At 34.6% G+C, this 21714-nt stretch overlaps 1 protein-coding gene across 9 annotated transcripts in view; it reads right to left on the bottom strand.

The window, feature by feature from the left end:
- The window catches only part of LOC123708244 (disintegrin and metalloproteinase domain-containing protein 11), a 259659-nt gene that overhangs the window by 65985 nt on the left and 171960 nt on the right, over window positions 1-21714 (bottom strand). For all 9 annotated transcript variants that reach the window (XM_045658852.1, XM_045658848.1, XM_045658851.1 and 6 more), the window contains 2 exons: window positions 14120-14189; window positions 4090-4236 (listed from right to left, as the gene is read on the bottom strand). In XM_045658852.1, the coding sequence (XP_045514808.1) occupies window positions 4090-4236; window positions 14120-14189 (217 nt within the window). The remainder of the gene's footprint in view (window positions 1-4089; window positions 4237-14119; window positions 14190-21714) is intronic.

The following is a 21714-nucleotide window of genomic DNA, read 5'->3' on the forward strand; positions in this document are numbered from 1 at the left end:
TTAATTTAATCTAAGCATATACTTGAACTAACTTAAGTGGAAGGGCGTGGATATGGCAAGAGGGACAGAAAAGTGGAGCAAGAAAGTATTAAACTGGTGCCCAAGGTAAACGCAAAAGAGAAAGATAATTTAGACGGTGGATAGATCAGATCAAGGAGTCAGCAGGACGTACATCTATCTAAAATAAATGACTTTTATTATTATTATACTTGATCGTCATTTTACAGAATTTCTGCGGTTAAAGCTAGTCATGTGAAATATTTGACAAGTTTGAGGAATAGCAAAATTACAAATTTGTGTATCATACTCCTGTATTATCATTATTTCCTACGCTATTTAGTAAATTGTTTCATACTCTTGGAGTGAAAGTAAATTGATGATATGTTGTATATAAGGAAGGTCTTGATAAATGTTGGACCTCGTGACAGATACGGGTATGTAACAGTTTGTATCAAGGGACCTTGTTAGAATACATAAGATTATATATTATCTAATTTTATATGGGTTGTTGAATTTTGGCTTAATGATCTCGGTATCATAATAATAATAGCCTTTTATTTCAGATTTTTCACTCAAACACATTTATATTTCTAATCTAATTCTTTTTAGGTATCTGTGTGCCCTTTTTTGGCAACTCGTGTCATTCCTGTCTTCTGGTCTATCCACCTTTTGAATGGTCTTCCTCTTTTGTTTTGGTATTATAATACTTTATAAATCCAGCTCTTAAAATAATTAAATCCTTCGCACGACTCTGCTTACCTTAGTCGTGATTAAACTATTTCAAAGACAATTTTACTGGGAGGGTTTAACGTATTATTTTAATTTTAATTTTGCTCTCAAACATCACATGTTAAAATGAATGACAATCGGTTAATTATGAAAATATGTTATAGAAAAGATATACATGTGTGAAAATAACATGAGAACTTAAGAAGGCACAGCGCTAACCAGATCCATGCAAGTTCATTAGCCCGCAATATCGTAGTACGTACACAACTCACGAACTAACGAACTCATTGAATTGAAGATGTCGCATGGGGTCGTATTTAATAAATACAAAGGACATTAGAGAAACATGATCTAAGTTTAAGAATGTCATATGTGATTTATTAACTGTAAATCAGTTAATTATTTTCTATGGTTATAAAAACAACATAAATGTAATTAATTATTATTAGTAGATATGTATTACAATGTGTCAAATTTGAGAAGCCTTTTAAAATTCCTGTGTCCGGGTTTCCAGCTCTCCCATACAACGTTAAATATATTTTAACCTGTTTACAACATTTTTTTGTGTTATGTTGTTTGATGTTTATTTTAGTAGATTTGTTTAACTTCTCTTTATAAGAATAAAAGGCGTTCAGTTGCGATAATTTGGGATTGTGTGTTGGAAATAGAGTTATAAACAAAAAATATGATAATATTAAATAAAATACTTAAATCCAAAAGAGTTCTTTGAGTACGGACTGTTCTAGACAAGAACGCTAAATGCTCCTTATGTCTGGTTCATTATAACGAAAAATTTAACAATTTCACAAGTACGAAAACGTCAAAAACTTTGAGCATTACATTAAGAACAACAATTTTTCTGCCAATAATCTTATCGTTTTTGGTCTTAATTTTCCTTTTAAATAGAGATTTAAAATTAATGTTGCAATTTAAAAATAATTTTTTTACGAAGAATTTTTAAAAGAAGATAAAATATAATATTTTTATTTATTATAGATAATTATCAGTTAAAATCAATTCAATAAAACCTTTGAACATTCAACATTGCTACAAACACACTATGGAATTATATTATATCTTCATGAGCCATGTGCTAGATATAATATCATTCCGCTTTGTGTCCGATCCTGTTTGTTCTGGGAAGCTACGACTCAGAAGAGAGCTTGCTATATACTTATTTAGTATACTTACGGGTCTACGGGTTCCAAGCAAAAACCTGAGCCGGAAGTCACAACTTTTAGATGTACCACGCGCACACTCCAACATGGTTAGCGAAGCGCCACCCACGCGACCGATACATATAATATAAAAAATCGAGGTAGATATTTGTTTGTACTCTGGCTGAATTCACATAAGCTACTTATTATGTTATTAGTTATAAGATCTAGGTATTTAAATGGTACAATTGTACTATTAGGTTAGGTATAAGTATTGTGTTGTACTATCGTATTAGTAGTAACTGACAAGAATAATGAGGGAAATAAATATTTTTTAACACTGACTGTCATTTCAGAATATCAAACACTAAAAAGCCATTAAATATGAAGCACCGAAATGTATCGCTAACCGCGGTTCAATCAAATTGAAATCTTCATGTATATTGAATAGCGGAAATTAGTTAAATTGCCTGTTAACTTGCCAATCACGGCGATCCCTAGCGACCACTGTTATCACTATTATTAATTAGTGATAATGAAACATGTCGCGGTCAAATCGGAATTCTGGCCGTTCGTTGCTTTGTTTAGGATTCTCTGACCTGTAACATGGCATGCACTGTAATTACGATGCCGCCATTTGATGCGCATGAAATGTTTGAGGTTGTGGTTCTCATAAAAATATTTGAGTTTGGGCTTCATTTGAATTGCTTTGATACTGTTTTATTTGGAAATAATGACTACGTGTTTATTTTGTACTTAGGTTATACTTGGTGTGTAATTATTTCGATATGGGCCTTAGATTCTGAGTCTGTTTCATTATAATTTATCAATCTAATAAGGACGTGATCTGCCTGTGTCACACGCGCTGTTGCCTTTTTTAGGTCTAAGTACCAGTATCCCTTCACCGTCGGAGGAATGTTAAATGCACACATAGAAAGAAAGGCCATTGGTGCAGCCGAGAATTGGCCGGGGGAGAGTCACGCGCTGAAGCATACTAGGCCTACTAGGACTGCTCTTATTATTCAAGTTGTTAGGTTTTCTGAAATTGTATGACGAATACGTTATTATAACTACCATATTTAATATTAATATTTTATTATTTTTATGTAAGCGCAGGAGGTTTACTTCAAGTTAAGTGATACCTATAGACAGTCATTTTGCCAGAAAGTTTGCAAGTGCGTTGCTGGCTTTTAAGACTCGGTCGCTCTTTTCTTCAAGGACCCTAAGTCGAATTGGTTAAATACCAATTTTTTGTTGGTGGTTAGCTGGTTCCACATAGTGGTGGTGCGCGTCAAAAACCAAAAAAAAAACCGCCCAGTTGTGGAACGACGAGGTGATTCAGGTGAAATTTCCTGTACTGCCTCGACCTCCAATGATGAAACTCAGCTGCACGTATTAGTTTATATGAGAGATATAATAACAATATCTGGTGATCTACACCATAAATACGAGTTTGTTATAAATTCGGTAATTAAATCAAAAGATATTATTAATATTTTAAATTATAGGTTCTCAAAATATATAAAATTTAGATATGCATTGTAGTTGTAAATGACAGCTCTATTGACAAGTCCCATAATTGATCAGTTACAAAGAGCACCACACAACAAATCCAGGACTTTGTGAACTGCTGCCTTCGTCAAATCCTTGCAAAATTCTGGATTAAATCTCTTATCATCATCTAGAGGTACATTGAGGTGCCAAAAGACAGTATTATAAAACGCCGAAAGTGGAAACGGGTACGCGAAAAAATGTCGGCGTTCTCTCAAGCGTTAATGGGTTAGGCAGTTGATTAGGTTGGCAAAAATACTAGAGCCTCCTAGGTTGGGAGCGGCATAATCTGGGGAGCGATTATAGATTTCTACAAAAATTGTTAAGTCTAATCGAGTGTGAAAATATTTTGTTCTCTTCTTTAAAATGACACACAGAAGTATAACAATATATAAAAAATAAAGTATATTTCTTCGTTAACTTCACTTTATCTAAGGTATAAAAGCAACAATATCCAATTTTCTCTTTTCGGCAAGTCATTAGCTACACGTTGAGAGCCTTCTGTCTCCTCGTGCGCTACAGACCTCACCGAGGGCTAAAAGACCGCTCCCCTACCACCCAGTATTAGCAGGGCGCGAACCAGCACCCGAACGGGTGCAAAAACCCCTTCCTTTTGTCTTAATTTATTTTAGGTATAGAACATGCAACTGACCGAGAGATCACCGCCGTAGAAGGGATGAATGACGAACGTCTCATTCCCGATGTGGATGACTCCCGACACACCATTACATGTGTGAAATGCGGCCGAAGCACCGGGATAGTCTTTGACTGTCCCGTGATAGTAGCAGTGTTCGATTTCCTGAAAAAAGTACAGAAATTTATTTATTAAATAATTATATAAAAAGGTTTATAGCTATAAACTTATCGCCTTCGAGTGTTCACTTCCAGGCAACTACTGCAAGGAAATAAATTGAATAAGGTGAATGTAAGAAGAACTGGAACAAAACATAGCAATTAAAACGTAACGTTTTTAATACATTGTCTCTTGAGACATCATGAAACATTACGATCTAACCTACCTTAAGAGTAATAAATAATTTAAGTCTAACCTAATTTACTTTAAGGATATTTAAGAAAGTGTCCAATAACACTTACAGTATAATAGTATACCAGTGGCGCTACAATATTTTAGGTCTGGGCCTCAGTTTTCTGTATCTGTGTCAAGATCATTTGTCAATCGAATAGGCAAGAAGGTGATCAGGCTGTGCCTGACATACGCCTTCGACTTTTTGGCCAAGTTTCATCACGCTGTTTTCCTTCACCGTTGGAGCGAATGTTAAGTGCACAGGCTGGGATCGAACCTACGAATACGTTCAAGCCGCTAAGCCAACACTGTTCTTATATCGGTACATAGTAGTAATAAACTATCTGTAACTCAACTAAAAAGAACAAAAAGGTCCAGTGCAATGGTTAATGACAGATCACATTTGTTTCGTTGAACGTTTCAAAAAAACTTAAAAAAGCTTTTGGTACTTGAATTTGGAATGTAAGTTATGACGGTATATCGGTATCCTCATACCTTCACTGTAGAAGCGATAATTGCGCACATATAAAGCTCTTGAAGGGAGAAGTTTTCAGAGTGAAGAATTTCGCCTAACTTGAATAACATTGCATCATTGCTGTAGGAGTTAGAACTACAAAACAAGTGTAATTTACAATATATCAGTAAAAGATTGTTTAATTTACGATATCAAAAACGGCTATTTATTTCGTAATCCTATAACGATCAAAAATTATATACAACAAAAGATACTTATACTAAACATATAGCCAAAGATGAAATACATACAGGTTGAATTGAAATGAAAATGACATTTACAAAAGGAAAAAGAATGTATAAAATTATTAAATACAATGTACGGTTCCTGGATCAACGGTATGCTTTCAATAATAGAGGTTTATTGGTTTACTCTAACCTATCTATTAACCACTCAAAGAGAGTGCCTACGTCTGGCTATGCTCTTGGGGTGTAACTCCCATGATTTAGTTAATCTCTATGAAACGAATAACTGTAATGTAGAAGAGAGTGCCTGCATCAGGCTATACTCTCGGGACGTAACTCCGACGATTTGGGAAATCGTCACGCTTATAAGTGATCGAAATGTACAGCCATGGCACGTACAAACATAGGAAATTGTCACGATTGTAAAAGAGCCAAATGTACGAACCTTGGCACGTACATAGGGATCATCATGCTTATAATTATAAGAAAGCCTGAGTGAGCAAAATGTACAGCCTTAGCTGGTATATACAATTAACTAGGAAATACCTCATTCGGCTGTGTTGTGTGATGATGTGAAAGTGACGGTATATACGTGAAGGTGTATTTGTGGAGACATGATGTAGGTGATTTAGCGCTACGGATATTCTTAATACTCCATTTAAGCATAATCCACGATAGCTTTTTTAATTTCCTATATACATTTTTCAATGCAATACATATTGAAAAAAGAAATTCAGCAAAACAATTTCTTGCTTCGCCAGATATCCTAATTTGTCATACAGTTGTTGAGAGCCTTTTGTGGCCATTAAAAAAGCGAATAAACTTCAAGACCACATTCTACTTTTTTATTTGAAATTGCAAATTTATTTTGCTATGTTATGAACAATTCCACGATCAAGATGATTTAATCGTCAACAAAGCCGTAATGCAATAAATGGTTTGACTGATTTTGATGAGTAAGTGGATTCGAGAATAGTTCAAATTATTTACTAATTGTTTTTTTTTAAGTTTAAATAATCGATGAACACCGGCTGCACGCACAAAAAAACATGACACATTTTTACGTTCCGTACGTGTAATTCTTTTAAAATAAATAATCTATGTTCTATTATTATTAAAAATAATATTTAAATTATCAAGTGCAAATATATGTTCATTTATCTAAATATTTTTTTTAAATTAACTCCATTGTATGAAGTAATGATAATAATTCAATGAAATTCAGTCTGAAATTTTTCGTCATTGTTTTCTTATTGCTACGTTATCACGTAAAATAATTCTTAATTAAGTCCGTAAACTGTTTTTTTCAAAAACACGGGCAAACAGGCAGGAGACAAATCTGATGTTAAGTTATACCACCCATGGATACTCTCAGTGCCAGGTGGCTCGCAAGTAGCGCATCTTTTAAGGAGGACCCTAACTCCAATTGTTTCGGAAATTCTTCATGAAGCCACGTTCCACATTGGTGGTGCGCGGCAGAAACTGCCTGAAAACGCTCGGTTATGGGACGTTCGAGTTGATAGGGGTGGAATTCTGTATTCTGCCTCAAGGTCCGATGTTGAAAGTTTTTCTATATTCTGTCACGTTTACGGCATAATTTTTAGTATCCCTAATTACTTTTATAATCCGCGTACGCCCCAGAACCTCTAGTTTAGTGGATCGAAACTGAAAGCTGCGGTTGCAATTACGTTGTTTCTTTTCACTCGCGAACGAAAGGAATGGGACCGAATGAGCTTCTAAATCGAAAAGACTCATTCATTCGTCCCTCAAAAGGATGCGGATGGAATATTTCGGCCGTAATACCATTTTCGTATTTTTTTGTGTATTTTCTCAATTTTATGTCGTATCCAGAATGGTTATTGAAAACTGAAAGATATAAATTTGTAAAGGTAGTTCAAGTATTGAAGAAAAATGCATAACTTTTTTTGCCATATAAGGACCAATTTTTAAGCATTAAATTTTGTCGAAATAATTAACATCACCGCATACACGAATACAAGTCTGACCAGTCACCACAAGTAGTACCCGTTCACGAGTATGATGCATGGCCAGCGATCAGCCATTTAAGCTATCGCGGTATATGCTTAAAAGGAGTATTAAGAATGTCCATAGCGCAAAATTACCTGTATCATGTGCACATACCATATTGTGTCGCTCTCACTTACATACCCTCACTTTCACACGTCATCACGTCCCACAACGCAACCGAATTAGGTATTACTTAGTCAAATATATTTACCGATGTGATTTGTGAAATTCAATAACCTAGAACAAAAACTTTTACGAAAACCAGTTCCTTATATACGTATATCTATAAAATTCAAACGAAAGGTATATTTCTACCAGGCGATAATATTATTGCGTTTGACATCTATTAATCCTGTCTCCTAAACGAGGGCGGTCTGGGGGCCGATTTTTACGCATGAATCTTTTTAAGATCACCTCCCCTACTTCTTGAAAATTTAATTATAGGACGCAACGTTGGAGAAAAATTGTGGATCGGTAAATGTCCCGAGTTTAAAATTCTTTGCGGCTGCTCTTTGATAGGGAGCATTTATCAAATTATTCCTGACTAGATGTGCGACTGCGTGGTTCTTGTTGTATTTATATTTTACTGAGAGCGTTACAAGACTAAGACTGGAACAGTCTCAGAGCAGGGGTGGTTGGGTACCAATTGAATTTTTCTGTAAGTTTGTTACGGTATGGTAAAAATCGTTAAGGGCACGCCTCGAATTTATCTGCAACGCAAATTAGTATCAATCAAAATTATGCGTTTGAAATAATGCCACTCAAAGAAAATTAATAAAAAAAAACATCTTTTAATAATAAAACACTAAATATTTTAATAAATACCATTTCCACCAAACTATCACGTTTTAAATTATTATTTTACTAATTCAAATGGTCAATTGTTAGCTTATATTTGACGAAAAATTTATTAACGAACTATTTGTATTTTTATTGCATCCAAATGAAAGGTTTTGTAAAATTATTTTGAAACTTACCATAATAAACAAAACAAATAACTACACAACACAGTACTGACCTCGTTTTTTGTGTTAATGAGATTTTAATAAATTCCCTTAAAATAAATTGAAAGTGATTGGCAAACGTTCGATGGAGGTCGTATCGTGTTAAGCCATCCCTGTATCGAAGGGGCCGAAGGAAATTCAAATTGGATTGAAGGAAGTTTAGATTGCTTTCAATTTTCTTCCCACCTTGTTTAATTTAGCCGAGTATGTGCTTGGAAAAATCTCATGATTTTACATTGTTTTCATGATTACCGATCAGTTTACAATGTAAAACAACATTCATTTAGGTGTAATATTAAAAAAAAAAAAAATTTAGAAAACAAGAAAATATAAAACCTGATCCTTTTTATAACTAATTATAAATAATGCAATTCTTGTGAATTCAGCTAGTATGCTAAATATATCCGTCCCCGACACGTACGGGCGCTTCTCTCATTAAATTTGGACGCGCTCGAGGCATTGCAAGCAATTGCGACAGATAATAATTATAATAATACTACGACACTTTAACATAAAGTCAATAAAATAGCTCATAAAATCATTAAATTCTTGATAATGATGACGGAAGATCTTAAAAATGAAATTCAAAGAATGTGGACCCTTAACAAAGTATCCATATAACAGTCCCTATCGTTTTGTCCACTATCGGAATAATCCCAAAGCCGTTACACGAATCTATCAAATTGTTAGAGCTTACAAATTCAAGAATAAACCGCAAATTTCTACAAGCATCATAAAACACTATGTTCACTTGGCTTAGGCCCGTGTGCCTGTACCAGAATCATGAATGGATCCTGAGCTATAGTAAACTGTTACCAAACATAATATTAATACCTAATAATAAAAATTATTCACAATATACTCGTTAACCTAACTTCCTTCAGTACCATTGATCGGAACCCCTTCACGGGTAACGGCCATGGCTTTCATTTTCCATTCGGTTCCTGCTAATGCTTTTATGACTATCCACCTATTTGGGGTAGCCTCTTCACCTTCTTTCCTTGATCTTTTTCTATTTAACTATAGAATAGTTGTCTTAAAAGTGCCTCTTTTATATGTGCATCTTGCCTGTGCCATTGCCACTTTTATTATTCGTCTTAGTTTTTCGCTTTAAATTTTTTGTATTCATATTATTTTTAGTACTCTTCATTCCATTGTTTGCTGGCTGTAAACTAGTACCTAGTTTAGTTTTTTAAGTATGCTATGTCAAACATAAAATGTTGAATTTAAAGCATTCATCATAATTTATATTTTTAGGAATCTATAACATTTGAGCGGTCAAAATTGTCATTCCATAATTATGGCTAATAAGTAATATTATGTTGACTTAATTTTATACAATACTAGTGAATAGCTTAAACTAAGCTTATGTTCATTAACAGTCTTAGTGTTCTGTAATGTTTTAAAACTACGTTGGTGTGTCCGAGATACCACACATGCACTTATATTCACTACACTAGTTTGAGTTACTTAAAGGGTTTAGTTCTTTTTAGGCGTCTTGTTCGTGTTGTATCAAGAAGTTGGATTGCCTCAGTAATATAAATAAATGGAGAGATTTGTTTATCACGGATTTGCGTTTCCAATTTTCTTATAGATCACAAAAATACATTTCATAACGAAATTAAAATAGAACATTAAAAAATAGCTGGCGATATCAAAATCTACACTATATTTAGCCGTTGTAATAAAAAATGTCTCTGAACATACATTTCCATAAACAACAGTGTTTACTATCACGAAATAGCTTACGTAACTCATGGTCCGGCCCAAAAATGGTCCAATTAAACCCGTTCACGCAAACACGGTCAATGGAGGTCAAGAAAATTGCGTGCCAGCGTATCTTCAGGGTGAGTTCACTGAAGCACCGGTACGGATCGTTTTATGACGTCCGAACGTTAACGTTTGCATAGTGTCACCCTTAGGATGTGTTTAGTACGAAGAGCGAACGCGATTTGCACGAGCTTTGTGATATCTATTTAGAGGGTAGATATTGATTTATAAATTCTAAAAAGAAAATTTTACATCACAAATAACACACATACACATTAATTATATTACAATATAAGCAATCTAGCAAGGGAAAAAATTTAAAAAGCAACCACAAAATAAAATAAACAAATAACAGCTAAAACTAAATATAAACTTAAACCTCATTAAGAGCATGATAAACAAAGTTACGGTAAGTTGGAAAATTGTTCCAAAATGTATCAAGATTGACACAGCCATAAACAATCCAAACAGATCATTTTTCGATTCCTAGCTTTTTTAAATCCTTTAATCATCCACACCTTATTGACATAAATTTTACCCAATTTGTTTTTTGCCATCGTCATCCAAATGCGCTTGTTCCTTTTCACCAGACCATTCGGTTAGCTAGCTTTAGTCGACAAATAAGCTATAGTGAAGTCTCATTAACGAAGGAATAAGATGACTTTGTTGGGTTATTTTTTCAAACTGGAGAGGTAAGTCAAACACAATTAAACTGTTCCGCGAGCATTTACCCCCCCTAGATTGTGTTCCGCTATCGCTGTCGCTTGCATAGAGTTTTCGGTTACGACCCTTCGAGCAATGTGTTACAGCCGCCGTAAGGCCATTAATCCGGCGACTCCGGATATTTGTGCGGAAATAGATAGTAATTTAGAAAAATTCTTTGGTCTTCACTGTTCACGATTTTCATTCGATCAATTATAAATTATTCGACTGGTGTATATAGTTCATACTTGTTAAATTATAATAGTTAGAAATTCCACAAAACTGTCAAATTCTGTTATTAAAATCAATTATGATTACAATCAAAATAGATTTTTACTGATATTAAATTACGGATTTCATTCTTAAACATAAAAAAAATATTAACTTTTTTTTTGTTGAAGTTTGACATGTATATTTCTAATAAGAATTAACTTCTTTACAGTCGATGTTTGAATATAATAGTATTTCATTTTAGTATATAAATGTTAAATCTGTTCGACCTCCTGTTGGATAGAAGAACTGTGACCAGTTTGTGTTCTACCACAAATTAAAAGAAAGGCCTTAAATTATTCGAGTACACACAGTTACCCTAAGTTTATGTCAGATATGTTTTTCCTAGTACTCGACTTCCGACGCAGTGAAGGCCTCCTCCAAATTCTTCCACTTGTTCCTATTCCTTGCGACAATTTTCCAATTTTTACCCGCTAACCTTTTTATATCGTTTTCCCAAGTTTTTGATAGGCATCCTCTCTTTTTTCTTCCCACTGGGCCATTCCAATTAAGGGTCTTTTTGACCCATCTGGCATCACAAATGCGGCCAATGTGACCGGGTCATTTGCATTTTAACTTTTCTGTTTTGTTCCTACCTTTGTTTCACTATTGTAAAATTCTATTTTCCTTTAATTTTATGTATACAATAAACAAGGCTTTTATATTAATTTCTTGGAAGATAACTTAAATCTTTCATCTCATTCATTCAGAATTAAACAAAACTTAAGACATAGATTTTCAAGGATAAGTTCGTTGTGAATAATAGAAATAATTTGGTTGGAGAGCAATCTGAGTTATCGGCTTATACAATATTCGCTGATAAATTGTTCAAACTGTCGAAACTCAATTAAAATCTAAAACATTCTTAGACCGATTGATTTTCCCTTATATACAAGTACAGATCCCGTCTTCACATTGAGAAATGTCAAATTAATATTACTGAAATTCTGTATTCGTATAGATTATTATATATAAGCCTAGATTTTTTTTTAATCTGAGGAGAAATAATGGTGTTCTGTTCTTCCAACCTAAAGGGAGGAGCATTAACTAGTCTAACCTGTAAGTGTAGCTATTTTCTTTTTAAATTAAATCTGGCTGCTGGACCTTAACCTTTTGGAATGGGCTTTTTCCCACGACTAGCGCAAGGGCGTCTCCTGTGAGACGTGGACCTTGACTTGGGCCATCGCGGGATGGTCAATCTGACCTGAAGCTCAAAGGAGCGAGCGAAGTAACCCCGTAGCTGAGGTCAAGAAGCCCCATATATCCTTAGCGGCTGTAATAACTTCGTAAGCGCGTTTCAGGGTATGACATCGCAGATACCAAAGCGCAGATTGTAGGTGTCGCTAAAAATCATTCCGGTTTCACTAAAAGTAAGTGTTAACAGAAAAATCTATTGGAAAAAATGTTATAAGTGACACGCTTAATAATGTATTAAAACCTAATGAAAAACTAGAGAAAGTTTATCTTAAACTTGTAAATTTAACGTTTACTTTATATTTTAATTACAGATTTCTCAAAGTATTTGATAGTTATACTAATTTCAGCGATATCTTTATTTACAATCTTAGCTCAATATAAAGACGTAGAATCAGCCAATTACAGCCTATTTCAAAAGATCGTGCCAACGAGTACCGACAAAAAAGTATATATAAATTTATTTTTTTACAGTACAGGGGGCAAACGGATAGGAGGCTCATCTGAGGTTAAATAATACCGACGCCCATGAACCCTCAATACCAGAGGGCTCGCGAGTGTTACCAGTCTTTTAAGAATAGGTACGCTCTGTTCTTGAAGGACCCTAAGTCTAATAACGACGGACGTCAAAGTGGTACGGATGGAATTTCGAATGACTCGACGTTTGAAGTTTGTGTTAGATAGTTATGACATTTAAATCTATACCTATTATAATTTTGTATATAAATTCTCTGGTACAAAAATGTACCAGACATTCATAATGACAACCTCCATCGGGATGTTAATGTAGAGGATGTCGCCATAATAATAAAAAGGGTGTTGGAGCCCACGAACAAAGCCTCCACCAATACGAGAATGTCGAGGCTATTCAACTTCTTGACACCACGGGCCTAGTAAGAAGATTGACAAGGACAAAACAGTGAAGTGGAAGAAATAGAATACAAGAACGAACGGAACGCTCATATGATAATAGAGACTGTAAGTAGTGTCATTGGACACTTTCTTTATAAAAAAATATTTTTTAGTAAATCAGGTTCGTTTTAAATTACTTATTAGTCTTAAGTTAGGCTAGATCATAATCTTAAATTATCTTTGTAAATGATGCAATCTAGTATCTAGCATATTATACAAAAACCTTAATTACGACAGTTCACAATAATTACATAAAACAACGTACATTACTCGCGTTATATTGGCAGAAATCTACAATTTCTCACGCTAAACTTACATCCATTTTCTCCTTAATCCTAGTTAATCTACGACAAATACTATCTGTCGAATAAATCTCTAGTTTATCGAGTGCAAGTTAGAGACTGGTCAAAGTTTGGACAAATTGCAGGTGAGAGCGATTACGGAAAATTATTGTGTATTTTGCAAACAGCACATACAATTCTGAATAAAGATTTTCCTTTTGAAGCCCGCCTAAGCTTCGTTCGTTTGCACTTTGAATGGCATTTGCTATTTGTGTGAATATGTGTTCTTTATTTGCCGTAGGGTAGACAAAAACTAAGAAATATTAATTTAACAACCTTGAGGAAACCAGTATGCGTAAGACTCAAAAATCGAAGGCGTGTTTGTTTTAGGACATTATAGCCCAAAATCCAGATTTGTTGCTACTGATTGTTGGAGTATTTTCTTACTCCGTTGCTTATACATGATATAGGAGTAACTATTTTAAATCAGTAGTGTTACAACCTTTTTTTGGGTCTGGACCATATATTTCAGAATCTGTCTCGTGATTATTTGTCAGTCTAATAATCCAGTAAGTGATCAGCCTAATCTAACACACGCCGTCGACTTTTTGGGTCTAAAGCAAGCCAGTTTTCCTCACGATAGTTTCTTCCACCGTTTGAGCAAATGCTAAATGCGCACATTGAAAGAAGTCAATTGGTGCCTGGCAGAGGATGAGAGCCCCACGCTGTAGCCACTGGGCCAACATTGAACTATTTAAGTCATTGTAATTAATTAATTAAACATTATTCTGTACTTACCGTTCTTATTTCACTCTCAGCTCCATTTGGATGATAGATGGTTTGGCGGAGATTTGGCGCCAGAAGTTGTCTGTAAAAAAAATATTATAATTGTATAAATTATAGTATAAACCACAAATCGCTATTGTATTGTGTTTAAATCAATACTTTAAATTAGGATTGTATTTTGTTTTATTGATTGTCTTTGGTTAGGAGCGTTAATAAACAAGATGTGAAATTTATAATACTGAAAATGATCAGAGAGGCAGACGCAAAATTGGCTGGTCGAGTGGCTACGCCCCATACGGCGATTCAGAACTGTTTAAGTTCGTAGTAGTTAAATATATATGCTTTAAAATTCTTTACGACAGAGAATTTTACACTTGTTTCATGGCAATTATAGGTTCAGAAAAACACCAAATTTACAAGAACCACTCATGGTAGGCACATTATTTTAACCAAAAAGACACTTTTCAAAGCTGGCATACCATATTTTATTGTATATTCGAGCCCTTCGGTGCAGGCATAAATTTCCATGAGGAAATTAGCATACCCATCGAAAGGGTCCTCGATAATCTCTGTGGGATTTTGTCGTAAACATATTCCGTCAATAATTTTTCTTGGTATACGTTATAGATAGTACTCGGGTAAATGCCTAATTATTAAACAACTACATGTACTTATCTTGTTCTAGTATATATACTTTCTGTTTTTTAATTTACTTCTATCAAGGAGGGTTATGGTTGATGTGGAATACCGCAATCTGTGCCTCTAGGAAGGAACGTGGCAATGACTTATACTTCGTAGAATGCCGTTAATCACAGGTTATTTAACTAAAATAAACGGAACTAGTGTAACAGATATTTTTAAATAAAAATAACTATAATAAAGACTATTACTAACTGCTAACATTTCATGCTATTCTATACTTTAATAACTGAAGATGCACTACATCCACAGCTCCCAAGAGTAATTAAAAATGTATTATTTGAACATTGACCAACTGCTGTTACGGCTCACGTCTTTGTTCTAAATGTGCTGAACAGCTAAAGGTTAGGTTATGCTCGATAAACCAACTTTTCACAAGAATAATATTATGTGCATGAATGGTGTTAGTAGTATTTAAGATATTGTTTTATAACGATAAATCAGATTTGAATATTTCTCTGTCGTATACATTTCTCGCTTCCACTCAAACTGGCGAAGACTTTTTCAAGCTCTTAATTATCGTGGTGAACTTTGAGATAATCCCACCACTCTGCTTGGGTCTGTCTGTTACCTTAGGTCTCTTGGTGCAGACATCCCGTACTTTTATATATACATATATATTCACTATTTATGTGTTAGGGTACATCAGTAGGCCTTAGAAATCCGTAGGGTTGTCAGGTCTTACATCTTACCCTCCCATATATTTAGTGCAGCTTGCTTATATATACATAACATATACTATACAGATATTCCTTGATACATATAAATTTTACCACACGTTTCACAGTCAACCGGCTGGCAAGCTGTACACTAATCTAAGATCATTATAATAATTGAAAGAAATATGACCAAGGTAGCCAAGATTATCCTACCAAATCTCCTAATTGCTCATTGTCTTCAGATATTTAAAAAAATTGTTCTATAATCTATATCTTCTTCATGGCGATTTCATAAGCCATATCACCTCAACGTCCGTCGCTCCACAACTGAGCGTTTCTTAAGGCAGTTTTTTCCGCGCACCACCACGACGTGGAACCAGCTGCCTACTGAAACATTTCCGAACCAAATCGACATAAAAATACCAATTCTTAAAAGGCCGGCAACGCACTTTCGAACATTCTGGCAATGTGAGTGTTAATATGCGGCAGTGTCACTTAACCTTAAACCTTACCTACTATTGCATAATGAAAACGACACAATTTAACTTAATGTAACTAAAAAAGCTCGCAGCACCATCTCATATGCAACAATCATCCATCCCGATTTTTTCTAAAACAACAACAAATTATACCATATCAGGTGTCTATAAATCATTGTTTTCTTTGGGAATATGATTAAATAAGTTAACAAGAATTATTGTTACAAACAAGTTGTAATATCAAGAACGCAAATAAGGACATTATTATATAATATTCACGCGTGGCACGTCTTCAAATTAGCTTTACAGTTTGGATAATACTTGTTCTTTCAGTACATGTATAATTAAGGCATTAAGATCTCAACTTGTAAACCTATTGTTATGAAAAAAGATTCAGTTTTGCACTGGATTTATCCCATTATGGCGGTGACTAAGACGACATATGATTTAGTTATACCTAGGTAGGTTGTGTGGTGTATATAACTGTGTATTTATAGTAGAAGATTGTCGAATTAAATTTATTTCTTTTGAGGTTACATATATTTTTTAGCCTTAGACCCAATATCGACATCGACGTCTGTCACTCGACTGTCTACTTGCCTATTATTTTGACAAATAATCATAAGACAACAGGTCCCGACCAAGGAAACTCTAATTAGGTTATCGCGCCACTGATTTTTTTTAATTTCTTTTATTACTTAGCAAATTAACAAGTATTTAAAACAGAAACAAATACGATTTAAATCCACATGAAAGTCTCAGTAACAAACAGTTGAATCGCAAAAAGATACACAAAGAAAAACAACTACATTTCTAATCGATATGAAACTCCAAACCACTGGTCGTTATTAATCTTACTTCCAGTATCTAGTCCTATATATGCTTAGTTAGCAGTTTTAAGCCTAGCGTGAGAACCCTGGAGCCTTGTGAATTATGAATAGTTGCTCATGAAACCAACATGACTTGTTGTATGGCGATGTGGTATCAAAGCCCGTTCCTTACTTGTGGTCCTAATGAAACACTTGCAGTAATACAATGCCAAGATAGATCCCTTTGGACATTTTCTATTTGTTACATAATAAAAAAATATTCACGAAAATCATTAGCAAATTGTTTTAATTGAACATAATTTTTCGTGTCAATTGTCCAAACTTCGGCTATTTAAAGAAACAGACGTACAATAAAACTAGTTAATTGGGAGAACTTTTCTCATGAATTTTATTCATTTCAAATTATTTTCTTTGGAATTAGGTCACGGTTTGATATAAAGTTGACTTTTTACATAGCATTTAAGCTAATTTTCAACCAAAAGCTATTAATAAAACTTTAAGTTTTTGCAATTTTAAATAAATTTATTATATTATTATTTCAATAAATAAATAAATTGAATATTAAAATGATCCTAATCCTTGGGATTGATTTGCTCCAGTTCAAACAATTTGTATGACTCAAAACTTCGCGATTAAAAAGAGTGGCGGAAAGTTTCTTGCCAGTTCTTCTTGCCCGCTCTACGCCCTTGACTTGCGAACTGGTAGTAAAAGTAAATTTACAATTAATTTACCTTCGTTTCTGACGTTCATAAGTATACTTGTTTACCTAAATGAATAAATTTATTTTGAGGTCTTTTTATGTTGATTATTTTAAGAAATACGATGGAAGGATGTCTACTGACCGGCCCAGTGGGTCTGAAAGTTGTAAATATAATTAGTGGCCGGAATAACTTCGTTTGCGCGTTACAGGGTATGACGTCATCGTAATTCTACATAGACACAGTTTGTAGATACCGCTACACATATGTACAGTATCAAAGAGTTTTAGATAATTGTCATATATTCTTAAATAATATAGCTATTTCTATAATATCTGTTTTAGGCGTGCACCAGGGTTCTCTAACAAAGCGCCGACGACATCAATGATGTTATGACGTAACTAAAAATGATCGATGTTGTTCTACTACTGTTTTAAGGTAGTTACTGTTTTAATACGAGAAAGTATGTATAATCTTTCTAACTACTCAGTCAGCAGGCGGTTAACTTAGAATGTTCTGCTTATCGCTTCCGTGAACACTGGTATGTTACCGGCCTTTAAGGACCTTTCTTTTCTAGAAGGCTTTTATGTTGGTTGAAGGTGGTGGAAGTGTCTTAGAAAGCGTGTTGTAAACGCCAGGATTTACAGTGATAGGGATGAAACTTTCATCAGAACTCTCACCCTCTATGATCTCTTTTCGTGAAAAGATGCTGAAGGAACTAACATCTCTACTTATACAAAAGGATTTTATCGTCAGTGCTTATTAGAAGATAGTTGAATTGGTATTTATATATTTTATATGTAATAGGAGGACAACGGGCAGGAGGCTCTCAGGAGGTATTTTGTATATATATATTTGTTATCGGATAAAAACAAACATATATATAATATAGTTTGACAAACTAGCTAATAATATATTACTTTTCCACAATTGAATGATTCGCAGAATACCAAGGATATAGAAAAGGTGTTAAACTAACAAGACGACCGTTTAATTCCGGATCCGTGGCTCGTATTTGCTCCGAATCCAGTCGTCTGGAAGAACTTAGGGACTGTTTGAAGAGCGGTCACGCGAACACGTCACCAGAGTACTTTGATCTGTTATCTTATTTGTTGGATGTTTTTGTTTGACAACCTTGGAGAACAGATAGAAAGCTTGTAAGTTCAGGTTAAGCATTCATGTTATTGCGGAGGCAATAATAAATCCTTTAGGGCGTTGTAACTTAATCCGACAACACTTATAATGAAACTCCATGCATACGTCTAATTCCACGTTCGCCTTGATGTCTGGCGTTCCACGAAAGATCACTTTTTAAGACACTTCTTGTTGCTCACAGTCACAATGAAACCGGCTGCCATTCAGAAATATGAAATTACAACTTAGGAGCCTACAAGAGTAAAACGTGGATTTTGCAGGTGAAAAAGGTGGCAAGCATTTTTTAAGTGATCCACATACCTCCTGTTCGATTAAAATAGTTTCGTTAGAAACTATACGTAACAACATTAGGTTAACCTAAAACACTCACGTTGTGATTTATTTACAGATGTTGCTTAAATTTTGTATGATATTTAGATGTTATTTATTTATAGCTAGGAAGAGGGATAGCAGGTTGAAATAGACAAAAATTATTACAGACAACTACGCGATGAAGGAAGGAAAAGAGAAAGACAGAGAAACAGATGGGCAGACTATAAAAGGGAATAGGAGGCACAACTTGGACAAGAAGAACTAACATTAGAAAATAATGGAAGCAGCGCGAACATGCCTTCGTGTTACAGAACACGCAGATAACCAAAACCGGTACATCTGATGTATTAGAATAAGTTAGGTTACATAACTGAAATAAATGATTCTATTTATTATACTGGGTGTCAGCTAAATGGCTAATAGCTCAGCACACTGAAACATTGGTACAAGAAAAACAAAATAGAAGATTGAATGTGACAAATATAAAAAAATAATATTAAAGGAAAATAGTTTTCAAAGTGTGACGGGAGCAACATGGATATCCAGATCTTTGTTTGACATGGATATCAAGTTTTGTTTTCCTAAATTCAAAACGCATTATTAACATTGCCAATATTGCACAATTTAATTTATCTTGACTTGTTGATTATAAAACGGGCGTTGCATCAACACATCAGCCTTTATCTCCGAATATCCAATTGGATGGTAAATTTACCAAAAGGTTGCACTATACCGTATGTCAAAGTCATATTGTTAATACGAGGGCAGATTGTCACCGGGTGTAAGCCACCGAAGCGTGAAAGCCGGCAAGCTGGGCCAATATTCGACACATAATATAATTTACGTACAAACAAATGTCGACAAAGATACAACGTCATAGATCAATGTTAAAATACTACTGAAGCTTTCGTGTTTCGTTTCGCTAAAAAAATATTTAATTCTAAACTCCTTAGCTTATTCTTGAGTTGATTGTCTAAAGGCCTATTGGCCCTATTGGGGCTAAATTACTCTACATTGTTTAAACACATATATGTCTTGTGGGATTCGATTCGAGACAAACGCAATATGTATTGTTATGGGAAGAAGTTGCTTCCTCTTCAAGTAGATTTACAAAACAGACTTTGGCTAAAGTGCTAACCGCCGCCAATGGACGTATGTAACGTCGGGGGCTTACGAGTGTGATGCCTTTCAGTCTGGTCGCTCTTTTCTTGTGCCCCAAATAAAGTATAAATCTGAGGTGTGAAATTGGCTGCCCTGTTAACCAAGTAATGGATGGGCGAGAAGGTCGATCACAACAATAATGTTTATTATGGAATATTAGAAACAGGTATCACTTATTCCACATTATTAATTTTGAACCGGTAGTCATTCCTACTAATTGGCAAAGAAGACTGAAGGTGTAGGCCGAGAGAAAAAGCCAGCGTTATAAACTCTCGGTACACAAAATGACTATGGCTAACAACACTTATTTTAAAACAAATAACGCAAATTACAACTTATTTCACTGTTTTTAAGAAAGAATATCTATGTGACACTAATGTATAGGTGACTTATTTGGTTAAATAAAATACACCCCGAACGAAAAATATGTCAAAAAAACTACGAAGAGAATATTTTAATAAATAGTATAAGATTTTATAATGTAAAACTGTTCGGACATTTTTCAAGCTTACATGTGGTGAATTTGCGAATTAATTTATGAAATAATGTAAATAATATATTTAATTAGTAGTATAGTAAGATAATATATTTCTATTAAAACAACAAGCTTGAACCAAGCTTAACAGAGATATAGTAAACAAATTTCAGTGCAGTATCCCCACGGGGGCGATCACGAAAACGGCTGGCGAACGTCTTGTAAAATAATCTGCCAGATAAGGAAATTGGATTCCTTACCCCTGATTGAATTTTTGTTTTAAAACTATTTAGAAAATGAAAATAATGCTATATACTCTGATCAATTTGTTTTATGATAGAATACAAAAAAAATGTTCTATGGCAACGGGGGCAAACGGACAGGTCACCTTAAGGTAATCTTAAGTGATACCGCCACCGACACTTAATGCCATAGGGCTCACTGTACATTACCGTACTTTTCATGATTGGTACGCTCTTATCTTGAAGGACCCTAAATCATATTGGTTCGATAATACCTGGACGGGCAGCTGGTTCAACAAAGCGGTGCTGCACGACAAAAAATATCTTAAAAACGCTCAATTGTGGAACGACGGGTTGTCCAGGTGGTTCATATTCTACCTCGACGTGAGATGGTGAAACTCAGCTGTAGTTCCGAACAATTCCTCTTAACACTTTCCATGCTAAAGACGATAGAAGATGCAAAGACCCAAGATCTTTACGCAACGCATGCAAGGGATCGTGCCGCTCAAAAAGTGTTTGTTTCGAACCACATTACACTAAATACGGACATATAGAAGAAGCAAGTACAAGGTAGGTCCCGCCCAGAGGTGAAAACAGTATTCCATGTGGGGCCAAATTTGCGCTTTATAGTTGCAAGCGGTGGACCGGAATAAAATACCGTCTCATCTTGCTGAGTACATAAAGCTCCTTAGAAGCTGATTAAGCCTTTCAACTGCAAGTGTAGATAAATGGAAATTGTAAGGAAAAAGTGATTACCACTATTATTCTCAACTCAAACTCAAAATAATTTAATTCAAATAGGTAACAATTATGAAGGTCAACAGAACAGACGTTCTAAATTTACATTTACTACCGGTTCGCAAGAAGAACTGGCAAGAAACTCTCCGGCCACTCTTT

This window comes from Pieris brassicae, chromosome 4 (assembly GCF_905147105.1).
Source record: "Pieris brassicae chromosome 4, ilPieBrab1.1, whole genome shotgun sequence".
Classification (NCBI taxonomy): Eukaryota; Metazoa; Arthropoda; class Insecta; order Lepidoptera; family Pieridae; genus Pieris; species Pieris brassicae.